Raw genomic sequence first — 16,123 nt, 5'->3', positions numbered from 1 at the left:
ATTAACATTACTATTATGACAAGTTACCATGACTGGTAATATCGACAATAAACAGGTGATAAAGAAAACTTATTGTATTATTGTACTTTTCTTGGGCAAAAGAATGTCATAGAGAGTATGGTAAAAACTATTGTATACATGGTATAAACCTATAAAAATGCAAACATGGTAATCATTCGCCCCTCCCTCGTTTTGTCGATGTATCCCCTTCTTTTTATTTCATCTTTTTTTTCTTCCTTTCGTTCTCTCCTGTCTTATTTCTGTTTTACTTCTTCAATCCCTCTCAGTCCCTCTCCCATCTTCTAACGATACTTACTGTCGAATTGATCGGAATATAATGGCAGAGAATAATTTCTGGTTTTCATCTTTGACAAAGAATAAGTGGTGACCAATGATGACACATCGATTAAGCCTTTATCATCAACCATGTAATTATATCTGACCACAATTGCATAAGAAGATGTTTGTCCGGCTGATTCATCGAATTCTTACTCCCACATTTAGTTCATAACATTCCTTGATAATAATTAATATCCAAAGCATCTCGCCTTGTAAGAGTCGTTTCTGAAAACATGGACGTAGGTCCATGCTGAAAATGATACAATAACAAAATTATATAATTTTTACACAAAATACGAAATTTTAAAGTTAGCGTGTTACATCAGTCGGCGACTCTCTCATTGCAGGTTCTGACCAAATGTGTATAAACTTTAGTAAATAATAATACGCGAAACTATTTGCATCCGTTTTATGACAAATTGGCAAATTCAGTGCTATGCTTTTCTGTGTTCTATTTGTTCATATCAATTTGTTTAGATAAATTTATCCTCAAAGCTTCTCTTAATGTAAGTGACAAATAGAAGAAAATTACTAGAGTATGAGAGTATCCTGGTCGTAGCTTTCAAATATGCCTATATACACATAATTATGTCATTAGTTTGCAAAGTAGGCCTATATAGCGGCAGAGTTTCGGTCGTAAAGTCAAGTCCGACCAAACTCAAGGGGGAATCAAACTCACACATGCGAAACACGTAAGAAAAGACTCAGTCAAAGGAATGGAATGTTAGTGCAGGCCATAACAAAATCAAGGTCGATTGCCCGTGAGCTTGAACAGAGCTCAAAAATATTCCGTCAAACTAATGTCAACGTTCATCTTTCCTCGGCGCAGCGTGCCTTGAATTTCCCCGAGGCTTTGCTGGTATTGTCATCCGATCCTCTATTTCCCCATTCCGCTGGGGTGCGTGATTTTGACTACACAAATCCCTATTGTCCCCATTCATAATCTGGGATATATTTTTTTTCTTCTGGAACCCACGCCAAGGTGCCTTGTACTGTCGATCGAGGGTACATAACCCCCAGCGTGTTGAAGCTGCCCTCGAACGAGGGTCCTCGATTTGAGGGCACACTGACTCAATAATAGAATTTCACATAATAGTAAGTAATCACTTTTTTTTAAATATATGTTTTGAAGCACCATCGAGGAAAGATGATGGCAATGAGCAAAGAAACGGAAAAAAGAATATCCTCAACAATATGATAATATCAAATAAAAATGAATTAGGCCTATTACTATAAAAAAAAAACGATAAGGAAAAATGTATATTTGTCTTACGTGGACGTCAGATTCATTGTAATAATGTTTTTTTTTTCATATAAAAAATAAATATCTATATGAATTGAATATATATATATATATTCTGAGGTCTAGTGATTCTGATTCGACTAACTGCCTTTCAATCGATGGGTCGTCGGTTCGGATCCAAGCCATGGCGTTATTTCCTATAGCAAGAGATTTGTCCGCAACTGGGTAATGTAAATGCGTATATCTGACGGGAATCTATTCTTTAAAACGGTGATCGCTTAAATAGACTTTTGATACTGAAAAGCGCTGTATATTATGTAGCTTTAATTATAATCATTGTACATGTTTTCAAACTTTTGTTTCTTGTATTAGTTTGCTATTTTGAAAAATAAAAAGTGAAATACGTGCCCACGAGACATTACACGCTTAGATATATTGGATAAAAATGCTCCATGAGGGTAATTATGATCATGTCCAACCAACACTGGGCACTTTTATGTATCCAGTGTGATTAAAATTTTGCCCATTCTAAAGTAGTTACTGCTTTAAAAATTTTCCCTCATATTCTTAACCTTTAACTGGACAATATGCTTCCCGCATTGGGTAAAATACTTCCCCAAATTGGTTGCAAAATTACCCTCGTGCTAGTTAAGATTTTTTCCAATATTTTTTTAGAGTGTATACTTTGCCGAATCATTTTGTTTATTGCAAGTTGCAACTCTTGTTTTTTGTGCAATCGCTCCAGACTGTAGATGAACTTTTAAATGTTTTTATTTTCGAACCAGGAATGAGGTGATAATCCAATCATGGTGAGCGAACCGTGGTGGGTAAGAATAAGGTTCCGTCTACAGTTATTGTTGAAATGAAATTCTTCAAAAGATGAACAGAAGTTCAAATACGAGGGTTGATTGACCAAATACACTACATCTACTTTCTTCTGAGAATATAATGGAATCATCTGGGCATGAAGCGGTTACGAAAGGGTCGAAAATTCAATATTGTCAAAAATAGACATTTTGCTCAAACAAAATGGTTCATATACTTTTAGTGACACCAAAGTCTGTGTATTACATAATCATAATGCTTCCCCTGTAACTTGAATCAAACAAACGATCACTTTCTAAGCCCATTAAATTGCCGATCACCGGGCCTTAATAAGGTATAACAATGATTATTGATTACAGACAGTGGGTTTACTGCGTAAGATTTCAAGAACAATTTAGACTAGAAGTGCATAGGGTAAAGATCCAGAAAGATCCATTACAACTACATTTTTTGGTGTGTGTTTAAAGTACTGTTTTTAGAAAAACGACCAATGCTAAAATATAGTTTTCTACACGCATTCTTCCATAGAAAGATCGTTTATCTGTAATCCAGTTTATTTCTCTGTTTATTTTATTTCATATAGCCTCCCGATAACCTCATATAATTATCCACTTTCAAAATTAAGCACATCATATTGGTTTCACTTGTGTACCCATTTCAAATCCTAATGTTCTAATATAATCTGCACCTTTGAATATGCCGGATTGAAGACTCTCTTCGAATGTCGGGAACAGTTTTTTGGTGAGAGGATTGGAATCAAACATTGCAACTTCATGTAGGCCTATTTTATGCAAGAATTGTGAATACGGTATAAAAATGCTTAATATTCGTTTTGTGATGAAGACCATATGAGTTAGCATATTCCCCAAATCAGGCGTTGAAAAAGTACATGAAAATGGGCGTTATTTGCCTGGACAAAGTATGGCTACTATAGAAGATAGATATATTTAGTGTATTAATTTCTTTTTATTGAATGAAAAGTTTTCCATTAGAGTAAAAATTGTGATATTTACCTTTGAATATTTGAATAAAAACAATTTGTTTTTCGACTTGGTGTGAAACATTACGAAGGAGTTACAAACTTCAATAACAAGCAATGCCGATTTCAATATAGGACCACATTCCTAGCTGTATTGCACAAAATAATAATTGAGATGCAAAAAAAGTCTTTTAAAATGTTTCATAGAGGATATTTTTTTTATCCTGGCACGAAGAGACGCTATCATTCCCATTGTGATTGAGACCCCGCGTGCTATACAGTATACTTGTTTGCTGCTAACAATACCACCGACCCTTTGACTCTATATAACCAGGGGGCCAATCACAAGAACTTCTGGGGCGCCAATGACGCTAACTTTACTCATCGGGACCCGAAAGCTTGCCCTATACAAGCCGTAGGGGCGTGGCTGTGGCGTTTACATGCATTCAATAGGGAAAGATTATCAAGGAACGCCATACCATTGAGTAATGCACCCCTGCCGCAACCACCCGTTTTTGCACACTGTACTACAGTAATTTCTCGAATATTGTCCACAGACCTGTGGACAATATTTGAGAAATAACTGTAGTGCAGTGTGCAAAAAACGGCGGCAGCGATAGGGGTGTATAGCGTGGAAGAGCGGACGAATTTGTCGACTACGAGCCTACTACATGCGATCAGGAATACGACGACGTCTCACTTTCGTGTCGAATTTCGACGACATCACTGCTGCATGCATCTAGTTTAGCACGGAGTATCGGATGGATTGTAATTTATTGAGGAGCGGTGATCTAATTCTGACTCTACACAAAGCTGATTCTCTCTCAGCCAAACTTGGTTGATATGCATGAACGCCAATGTGTATCATTTGAATAATCACCGCATTCCAGAGAGAATGAATAGATAGTTCAACAGATCGAAGCTACCTTGTCACATGTATCCCTAGCTGCAGTTGAACTATATAGTTTCTGTGTACAACCACGTTTCTTCTATACACAAGGCGCCATTTTCTAACATACCAGATATTGTCATATACATTCTACTCGGAATATCGCTCTTCATTTCGCAAGGCAACACTTCATCGCATACATTCAAAGAGATATTGATTTTGTCGAATAAATGGACACATTTTTGTTTGATTACTCGAATACTGCCAACATCACAAGCATCTCCATTTCTTTATATTTGCTATTTAATGACGCTATAAAGGAAAGATAAAAGAGGGATAAACTGCACAAGGATACAATACTTTTTGTCTCGAACATCGTCAAGGATAAAGGTAAATTTCCAAACGTGTTCTTTTGTCCATTTTTGTATCTAACAAATTGGTGTCATTTTTTTTCAGGTCCACTGATTCTTCAAATGGGTTCAAGTCCTTGAGACGAATTTGACCTGTTGCCGGACCTGTTGTTGGTTTCGCTACATCATAGGTGGAAAGGGGAAGGGCTATATATTCGAACATCATACCAAAATAATTATGTTAAAGGGTCTTGATTTCAAACTAGAATATTAAATGAAGCATTTTGTCTTGGATTTTCAATTGTCTTCATCAGAAGAAAAAAATGCCCATAATATAATAAGCAAGATCCTGTTTGACACTATATCATAGCGTTATCTCGGAGAATTATACTGCGATATATTTAACAATACGACATCTCTCCTCTATCCTTCCTCCTGTAAGGTGAGAGATTGCTGATATCAGTAGAAATGAATGCAGACGTTGTTAGAACTAGAACAACTAACAAGAACAACCACATAAAAACGAATAGAATGAAACTCCTGATGATGAAAAGAGATAACAACAAAAAATGCCCAGTCGATATGTTATAGGCCTATATATTGTACATTGATTATTATTCATATCGCTAAAGGACGTAACACTTATCCTTGTGAAGATTTGACCACACCCATTTTCATATCTGAAAATTTCAAGAAGCGGAGGAGGCAGATTATGACTAAGAAGTGGGAGAAAAGAAGGAAGAAATTTGGTAGTATAGTAGGAGCAGTATCGAAGAATAATTAATATAAAACATTGAAGACAATTACCCTACATAAGAGAACAAATAAACATTACGTAGGTGGCATTATAATACTCGAATGTAATCGTATGTATGTCATGAACAAAAAAATATGCTTTTATACGTGACATTCCGTAATAACTATTAGCAGGTTGCCAATAATACTTCAAACCATGGTTATTTCCGCTGAGGTATATACTTGAGTAACTTGACTTCATCAATGGTTGCAGTGGGCAAGTCTAGGTCAAGTAAATGACCTACATAATTGTGCTAGATGTAGAAGGTCAGCTGGTCTTTAATTCACTGGTCTTGTTTGCCGCTTGAAAACGTAAAAAAAAGAGAAAATCAAGGTTTGGTTCCTTTGCCCATAATAACTAAATCAAAAAATGGAAGAAATACTTTCTGTCTGACATACGACTGATCTTCGCACCAACAAGAGCCCCATAGATAATTATGTATAAAGAACATGAAAGGGTTGCTTGTCGAACAAAAAATGGTTCTAAAATCTAAAGGACTGTTAGAACATTTTTCTGTTTCTTTGAATAACTTCAAAATGATCAAAATACGGGACAAAGAAAGGTTGTACAATTCTAATTTCTAATATTTCTCAGAGTTTTCTAATATTTCTAAGAGTGTGCATTTTAAAATAAATTGTAGGCCTATATACTTGTATATTGGGATGTTGAGAGACTTAACAATGTACAGTATATGCTTAATGCTTATACCTATATGCAATCTTCTTCGGTATCATTGTCGTCTGGGTGGAGGTGCCGTGGTATTGTGGTCCAAGGCGAATGACGAGACACATGGAAATCCAGGGTTCGATTCCTGGCAACGAGCACATGAGAAAGACATTTAATCAACAGTGTTCTTTGATCCTACCATAGAGCTATATAGCTCCATGATCCTGCATTCAAGTGATAATGCTATACAACTTTGTCTGCACTGTTTAAAGAAATATCTTATCAAGTCTTCTTACATATTGATTTCGTAAATTGTCATCCTGACAAATCGACAACCAACATTGAGATCACACCTTTTGTGGCTATTACGACATTCACCTCTTTACCTTGATCATAAAATGTTTTGTGAGAGAGGAGATCAATTCGACTTGTAACAAGCTACGTTATTGCCAAATAAATGTACAGTCAGCACCACTTTAAAGCTTCTTGAGTCTCTATAATTCTAAATTTAGAATTGGTGTATTATGATGAAAAACCAGGGGACGCGCACTTGAATATAGTCATGTTGATATTTCGTCTTTGAAAAGTTAGAAATTGCATGAAATGCACTTTTGCTTGGATTGATAATGTTTTGAAAATGTTTATTCACATTCATATGCCAATGTCAACCTCATTAGATGCAAAGGAGGACAGCTGCTCCTACTGAGATGACAGAATGTCAAGTCAGACAATACACAATATCATAGGGGTCGGACCAGAGGTTACCACAAAAATTCATTTGGTTGCGGGCCTCCATCTGATCATACATGTTGATGAAAAACAATAGTGCCCAGTTAGGTCTTCCAAACTATTCGGGTGGGGTGAGGCTGGCTGCCAAACTTAATTTGTATTGTAATTCACATTAAGTTGTTGTTTTCAGGTGGGATGTTCTGTACCTCTAGATCCTATAATTTTACATAATTTATGATGTTTACTTTTAAATGTCATTTGTACTTCTAATGGCAGATGTTTTTGTTCCGATTGTTTTTGGCGCTTTTTTAATTATTTTGAGATGAAAAGCAAAATGAGTCATCAATAGCCATGGTACATAGTATGTTTGATGGGTGACATTCACGATTGTGATTCATGACATTTCATGAAGCGACAGTTCTCGAAGAAGATCCTTACCCAAACTCGAAACAGACTCTAAAACCAAATCCCTTTTTACCATTAGACATATCTTAGGAAATATTACTATATCAGGAATTGCTAAAGGAGAGTACTGCCATATTTTAACATTCTTCAATAATATTGAATATAATAATATGAATATTGTTATGTAAGGGATATGACATCATCGACAGGATAGTTGTCACACGTGGATTAAACCATTACATTAAAACAGTATTTAAATAATTCAAATAACATGTTGGTCAGACGGTCAGACCTATCATATTTTCATCATATTATTGTTATCATAATAATCATCATCATCGTTATTATTGTTGTCATTATTCTTATGTGCTCTTAATGCTTACTAAGATAACAAATATTGACCCGAAATAAGGTCTTATCAATGACGCGAGACCATTTTCTATCGCAGACATGATTATATCAATATCATAATATCAACATCAATGTTTATTTCTTTACCCCTTCATATAAAAACCTTAACCACCCTCTCTAGTTAAAAAAGAGCTCAAATCATATATTTTGTCAGGCAAATGTTAAACTGTCAAAGGGTCTCGTGTACAACTACTTTGATGATTCCGAGTATTCATGCTATGTGCCCTTTTTTATTCCAAATATGTATGTATACTGTAATTACTTTGTATATATACTTATTTTTTATGCTTTTAAGGCCCCTTTTAATACCATCTTTTGCTGAAAGGGCACCCTAATAAAATATTGTTCAAATGAATAAATCATTTAATACATAAAATTAAACAGTTATTGAGTATTTTATGTTTGAGCATGTTAGGTACGTAATTATGAATTCAAACGGTTCAGAAAAACAATCTACATTACATACATTGATATGTCTACGTGTACTGATATATAGTGTATTTTCGTGTTTTTATATTTCCAGATAAACAAAGATGCAGGACGTTGATCTGCATAGCTTGGAGTGCTCTATTTGCCTCAAGACTATCAATGAACCCAAGCTCCTGACCTGCTCTCATACCTTCTGCAAGTCATGTCTGGAGAAATTGTCTGACGCACAGGTGAACCGATCCGTTCTACCATGTCCCATCTGCAAGAAGACAACAGCCGTCCCCAAAGGAGAAATCGGTAATCTACAGACCTACCAGGCTCTTCAGTCTGTTGTTGATGACCTGAAGAATCAACGCCACCCTTGTACATCATGTGAGAAGTCACCTCTAGCTAAAGTCCACTGCCAGGAATGTGGCAAGTACATGTGCGACGAATGTCAGAAGATCCATAAGATGTGGGGTACCTTTTCCCAGCATCAGGTAGTGGATATTACCGATTTTTGCTCGGGCAAGTTACAGCTCAAGAAGAGAGCCACGTGTAAGAAGCACCCTACTGCTGATGCATCCTGCTTCTGTATTGATTGCCGTATGTACATCTGCTTTTGTGAGTTGCTCGAGCATTCCAGGCAGACCCATGAGATCTTGAAAGTCGAGGAGCACGAGGGGGATGTGAGAGAAAACATCGAAGGTTTGAGAGCCAGAGCTTCGATGAGGAAGAACACCATAAACAAATACGCTGCCTATGTGGAGGAGCAACAGCAACGTTTAGACAGCCTCTTGGGCCTGATGAATGAGCAGATCGACGAGGCATACGAGAATTCAGTGAAACGACTGACAGAGAGGAAGGCAATACTGAAGAACGACGTAAAACACCGAATCAATCAGCTGGAGGTGTCTTTGAATGACATGCTGGAATCAAGTCACCAACAAATTATCCATGTAGATGCTGCGACCGAGCTGGTTAGCCATGGCCTCAATAATCCTCTGGAAAAGGAATCTCTGACAGCTCATGACACACTCTGCGAGGAACTCTCAAGGATCCTTGATAGGGATAACCCTGACTACAAACAACCAACAATAGCTGCCAAACTAGGAGAGAAAATCCACTTCAAGAGAAATGAGGGTAACAATGAACTTGATCTTGGTCGAGTGCAGGTAGCTGATTGGGCAGCAAAGCAAGTTGAATTCCCAATGAAAAACAGCGTTGTTGCAATGTCTACCCTGCCTGATGGTACTATGGCTTTGGCTAGTAATCAAGGAGGTGTCGACATATTTGATGTTGAAGGGCGTGTCGTTAGATCTGTTCTAAAGAATACGAAGCTGCGAGTAATGGCAGCCCTCAAGAATGGTTCTTTAGTATCACGTGACAAGGCAAACAACATCACCATTTACAACAAGTCGGGTGAGCTAGTTAAACACCACCGCTTCGAAACCTCGCGGTACGACGTGGCTGGAGCAGGCGATCTAGCAGTAGACAACTACGATGATATCTACGTTGGTTACAGGAATGCCAAGTGCATCCAAATTTTCAACAGCGAAGGTGGCGGGTGTCACCATGAAATTCCATGTGATGGCTATGAGCCCAGTCAAGTTTTCCCTCTCAAGACCAAAAAGCAGTTGCTGGTGCAGAGCCACTCCAACTCTGTAAGGCTGATCGATTTCCACGGCAACAAGATGCACGAAGTCACTCTCTTCGATAACATCTACGGTTACCCTGCCGTGTCAGATAGTGACGACATCGTCATCGCCTGGGTGAAGCATGATGAAGGCTTAGTAAGCATCGACTTGTACAACAGCGAATTGAAGCATGACCAGACGCTCATTGCCGATTACAAGATAGAGAAGCCAGAAAAGCGCCACTGGTACTCCCTGCAGCTCTTCAAAGGAGAAAACAACAAAAAGGACTATCCGCCAAAATGCATAGCCTTCTGTACTCCTGACCGGATGTACATCTTCAAAGAGGCCATGACGGCTGGAGATGCGTAGATCAACCAAGTATTATTTAAAGTAAACCACCTTATCGAACCCAAATAGAGTACCTTAATAGGAAAATAATTATGTAAAAATTAGGTTTTAAAGAAGAAGTCACCGCCTTCTTCTTGAAAAGAGAATCGTGAGATGAGAAAGTGAGAAAGAATAGTTACATGAGTTAAGAGAATGGATACACCCCTCCCTTTCCTGGTGTGATGGCAGACCTATCATGTCAGACTAGATTCTTTATTACCCATCTCATCAGAGTAAACCAATACCTCTTCTCTCTATCGTACCTTTCAGAAATTGTTTAATCGATAATATTGTAATTTGAATAGTGTGCATTCATGCAAAAAAATCAAATGGTTTTGATTGCACTTCAAGTAAGAAAATGAACACAAAAAATAACGAGTGAAAGAAAAGATACATTTGTCATTCGGAGAAACCCCACTAATACCTGCTATGTATTTGCTTGGATATTGTCCTCGTATCGTTATTGGAATGTTAATAGAGAATAAGTTGACTCAGTACTGTTTGTTCCGTTTCTGTATAAAAGTATTTCATTATTCATTCAAGTGCCTTAACTATTTTATAGGCATTTTAATGAATTAAGTTAGATCGAGGTAAATATAGTACTGCCTATATACATGTATATATTGTTATGGATGTTGAGTATTTTGCTAAGTGTAGTTGCTCGATGAAAAAAAATTAGGTTTGTTATAAAGAAAATATATTATAAATGTTTGCAGTTAATTGTGAAATTCTGTACATTTTACTTGTTCGTATTCTGTGAATGTTTGTTTAGGGTCTTTAACTCTTTTTATATAATTTCTGTTGAAGTCATTCATCACTTTACTTATTTGTTTAACTACCGAATCACATTGTGTCCTTTGACTTTATTAGCCATGTAATATTCTACACTCTTTTATGTATTTGTATGAAAGCAAAGGTCTATTTGGAATATAGATCAAAATTCGTTTTATAGCCGTGATGTGAAATGACTGTTGCTATTTTTTTTAGGTAGACCTTAGAAATGATTTATCTTTTCGAGTTTCGTGTATAAAGTGTGTATATTTTTGGTTAAGTAGGTCTTCTCGATATATTTTTTGTTTGATTAATATGTCATACATCTGTACATTTTCATAATAATTATATTTAGTAGATAAAATAATCAAGTTTATCATTCTCGTTACATGTAGGCCTATGTGTATCTGGTTGAAGCCGGGATGATAGTGTTAGGCTTTGGCGTCTGTTGCGCACGGGACGCCATTTATGACTGATTTAGAATTTCGGAATCAGCCTGTATTAATGTGTTAAGTAAAAAACAATATGGAAATCTTAAACTGTGAATACAGTAATGACGTTATGATGTAATCACTTTCTAAAGGGTTCTCGTTCTTGTAAATATCTTATATAAAAGTTATAACCGAATTGACGCCAAAATAGCGTGCAGCGTCAATATATCAAACAGTATATGATTCAAAATGGACGTGCTGCAGGATTCTTTCGAGTGAATATCCACTACATCTAAACATATCTTTGGGGATATAGTCATGTCATAACACCTTTCTGTTTATTCTCTCATGGACAAAGATCTCAGGAACCACAGATGAATGGAGAATTGTGTAACGAACTTCGCCCATTTCATGTTTTTGGTGACAGGAATTAATATCGCTTCCCTGAATTTTACTCCATGAAGCTCGCATTATAGTTCTTGTTTCCAGTATTGTGCTCTTAATTTGAATGCATTTCAAAGGTTGACTTCTATTATGTCTTGCTTGTGGGAATTATCTTTGACATTAAATAAGTGGACAATATGATAGTCTTTTTACATGATTTTAGATAACAAAGTTGAATACACCATTCAGTTTTTGTTATTCATTTTCTTGGTAGAGTGTGCTTCATTTGACAAAAAATATTCTTTGGCATTCACTTCTACTGTTCATACCTCTCCCCTCATATCAGTGGAATTGGGACATAATTCACTATACTACATGCATCGACGTGTACGTGACTAAATAGACTAACAACAGTTCGAAGTTCAATCTTGACAACTAATCGATAAAGCCATTTTTTATGCTGAGAAATGTAAAGGTAACGCTAAGCTTGAATGGTGCAAACCTTTATTCACCCTTTTTACAATTCAATCATAGTTGGTCAAAGAATAGAATAACCACAGAAATAAGCTCATTATTCGTCGAGCAGCCCTGGTGAATGAAAAAAAAAAAGGCAGTTGAAATTTTAGTTTTCAAATCAAAACACGTTTCGATGACATTAGGTATAGACCCATATTCCCGCAAGGAAACATGGCTAGAAGTGGAGGATTTAGAAAGATATCTAAATCGGGTGTTCACATTTATTTAACTAACATGCTTGACGCAGCAGTATCGCATGATCTGCCATGATTGATTACTATAAAACAAACATCCTCTGTTTTGGTTTAATTAGTGGTATGTGTAAAATTTGCTGTAAATTATTTCTGATATCTGAGTTCTTTCATTATCTGTTGAAATGGCGCTTTTTGTACATTCCGTATAAATATTTTTTTTATCAAATGCTTATTGTCAGCTTCTCTTTATATTCAAAGTAGGTTAAAAGCGTATAAAGATTAAAACTATGTTGTCTCTTTTGGTTAATAAAATTGGTGAAAAGTTCTTTCTGAAATTTCGTTCGTAAACATGTCTTTTTATCTTCGATCTCTTCACGGTACAAGACCACAAAAGAAAAAGGATCGCATACAAGGGGTTAATTGCCAATTCATCCACTCACCACACGGTCTACCTTCATTAGTATAATGCCATCCCGTCCATCTTCATTTCGTCTAACAACAATTTGGTCCAATAACCATTTGGTCCAATCATCACTTTGTCTAATCACCATTTCTTCTATGACCATTTCGTCTCATAACCAGTTGGTCCGATATCCATTTCATTTTCATTCATTTTGCACACTAAGTCCAATTAGACCAAATGGTATATGGACCCTACGGTTATTGGGTCAACTGGTTATTAGACGAAACTGGGAGTGGACGAATTGGCATTTAGACCATGAGGATAGTGGACGAACCGATGGTAGATCGAAATGATAGTAGACGAGTTGGTAGTTGGACGAATTGGCATTAGACGAATTGGAAATAAACCAGACAAGGATGAAGAAGTCCTATCCCTACATCATTATAGGTTATGATTATGGGGGAGGGGTAAGATCAGATGTGTGAATGATTTTGGTGTATCGTGGTGGCGATGAGGAGGAATGTGGTGATTAGATGGGACTATGGACCCCCGCATGGACCTATTTGTATTAGGTCCATGATGGGACTAATGTGCTACTCAACATTCGTTCCTGTGACATTTGGGCCCTGTTGTACAAAGAGTTACAATTGATCCGATCAATCGTAACTCTATGAAAATCCATTAGTGTCATATTTTTTTCAACAACAAAAATTGCACAATGTCCTTTTTATGCAAAGAGAAGCGCAGTGAATTTTCAAGAAAATGAATGCATGAATATACATCACAGCTAGATTTTTTTTGTAACAAACATGCATGATAGATGTTGACGTTGCTGGCCGTCCATAGTTGCGATTGATCGGATCAATCTTAACTCTTTGTACAACAGGGTCTTATTCATAATTCGGCATTTGCTTCAATCATAACTTGGATTTCGTTTCCATGGGAATAATGACGCCAGATTAAAATAATGTGCCATTGACGGTGATGGGAGTGGTGGGTGTGATCATTGTGATGGTTGGATGTTGGTTTTCATCATGATGATGTCTGTGACCATGTGGGAGGTGGTTCTAATGGTGGTGGGATATAGTTGTGATGGGTGTTGGTGCTTGTGATAAGGGAATACGCTGAACGGTTTTGAAAGTGGGAGGGGGGTTGATTCCAAAAATGTGGGGCAGTTCCCTCCCCCCCCCCCCCCCCTGTTCTGCGGCGGTCCACGGTGACCATGTTCATTGCGGTGGTGATGCATGATGGCAGTGTGTTGGTGGCGATGATCGTGATAGTGATGATGATGTGCGATAGCGGTGGTGGTGATGATGGCGGTAGTTGGATGTGATGATGGTGATCGATGGCGGTTGGTGGTTATTGTGATCATGATGACGACTTTCCATACGATGGTTGATGAGATAGCTGCCTTCGTCGTACAAAGGGCGTTATTGGTCCATAAATCACGTCTCAATATTGGTAATATAAGTCATGTGCTTGAAATATAATTCCCATTGATTTAGGAAGGTCGAGTTTCCTCGTGCGTATGTAATATCCAAGTTTGACGAAATTAATTTTGAACTTTCGGAATTCACACCCAAAGACGGGTTATCATTACGCGTCGGATTTACAAGTCCCTTCAATAAAAATCAATCTTGACCTTGAATAATCTGGCATAGCAAAATGGAATTCCACCATTCTCATACAATTACTTGTGACGTTTCTCTTTTCCCTACTCTTTCAAATTATACTACCACACAACTTCTCGGCGCTCGTCATTATTGGAACAATCTTTCTGGTGATGTTTTCCGATTTTTTTTTACATCCCTCTCAATATTGGGCCTTTTTTTCTTCCTAAACCAATTTTCTCTTCGTTATTTCACTTTTTTTTCTTAGCTGTCTTTATCCTCAAAGATACAGATATATCATGTGAGATGTGCATGGATGTACAAACACTTCATGATTATGTCTCTTACTCACACCCATCCACCCCATTCAACTCCTGTCCCCTTTCACTCCATGTAATTCTATTCACGCACCCCCCCCCCTCCCACACAGATATTCTCTTTTCTCGTGTTCTTTCTTCCACCCCCGTATTATCTCCCCCTCTCCTGGATCCTCTTTGTGGTCCCTTTTTTGTTTGGGGGGGTATGAGTCAAGCAAAAGTCTTACTGATACAGTTTACAAGGCTAACTGAGGCTAGAATGAAGGAATTCGAAGTAACACCAGGAAATTCTATTCTGAACCTAAATGGTTAAAATTTTCATGTATGATACTATGATTGTATCTTATTTATATGTCCATTGTAAAATATGTTTCTTTTTATCGGTGTAGGCACTGCAGGGCCTCTTTGTAAATCAGTTCTATAACTGAAAGGGCTACCCTGCGTAAATAAAACTGAAATAAATAAAGTACCATTAGTATGGAGCCTGTTTCGTTGGTGAGACTGCATGCTCCCAAGCTCATCATCATAATCATGTTCATCTATCATGTTTGTGTTCAACATCCCCCAAACATCACACTACTTACTTCTCAGTTCCTCTGAATGCCATGTTTCTTCTTCACAATTTATTTGTGAATTCTAAAATGTATAACAATGCATAAATTATGAAGTCTACTTATCATGAAATCCTGCCACAAACTACCGTCTGTCGATAACGTTCGATTAATCAGCGTGAGTGGCTACATCTATCTTCTTCAGCTGGTTTAAAGGTCAAGTACAACACAACAAGAGTTAGTGTGTATGGATAGAGAAAAATCAAACAAGCTGAAGTTTCATTAAAATCTGGGCCCTGTTGTACATAGAGTGACGATTGATCCGATCAATTGCAACTATGGACGGCCAGCAACGTCAACATCTATTATTCACGTTTGTTTAAAATATTTTCTAGCTGTGATGTATATTCATGCATTCATTGTTTTCTTGAAAATTCACTGCGCTTCTCTATGCATAAAAAGGACATTGTGCACATTTCCTGTAGAAAAACATTATGACACTGATGGATTTCCATAGTTACAATCGATCGGATCAATCACAGGGCCCAGAAGTGTAACAAGAAAATTTGTGATGTCTAGAAGTTCTGCTTCTATGATATTTCAACAAAACTCTAAGGCACCAGGATAAGCAAATGGGAGAGTTGAATATAAGACTATTTTGTGAAATAACGCGAACTTTGAAATGTCATAACTTTTTTATCTCTCATCCAACTTTGATGAAATTTCAGTATTATGATCTTCATCTATTTTTCTCTACTTCAAAACTATTTTTGTAGGCGCCCTGCACTTGAGAAGCATAGTGCTACCCCAGTATGTCAATTCAACACACATGTAAATTGAACGGTTACCACGAATTAAACGCCGGATGGCGAAAATTGTTTA

At 37.1% G+C, this 16,123-nt stretch overlaps 1 protein-coding gene across 1 annotated transcript; it reads left to right on the top strand.

Moving 5' to 3' along the window:
* The first annotated feature begins 3,949 nt into the window (after positions 1–3,949).
* On the top strand, positions 3,950–12,640 carry LOC121409246 (transcription intermediary factor 1-alpha-like). Its single transcript, XM_041601119.1, has 2 exons — positions 3,950–4,665; positions 8,156–12,640. Exon 2 carries the CDS (start codon positions 8,166–8,168, stop codon positions 10,044–10,046), a length of 1,881 nt encoding a protein of 626 aa, XP_041457053.1. The 5' UTR covers positions 3,950–4,665; positions 8,156–8,165; the 3' UTR covers positions 10,047–12,640.
* Positions 12,641–16,123: the final 3,483 nt, after the last annotated feature.

Source organism: Lytechinus variegatus, chromosome 2 (genome assembly GCF_018143015.1).
Source record: "Lytechinus variegatus isolate NC3 chromosome 2, Lvar_3.0, whole genome shotgun sequence".
Classification (NCBI taxonomy): Eukaryota; Metazoa; Echinodermata; class Echinoidea; order Temnopleuroida; family Toxopneustidae; genus Lytechinus; species Lytechinus variegatus.
The sequence above is the reverse complement of the archived record's forward strand: the minus strand, read 5'-3'. Positions and strand labels throughout refer to the sequence as shown.

Coding starts and splice junctions, on each gene's coding strand:
- LOC121409246 (XM_041601119.1), top strand. CDS start 8,166: ATGCAGGACGTTGATCTGCATAGCTTGGAGTGCTCTATTTGCCTCAAG.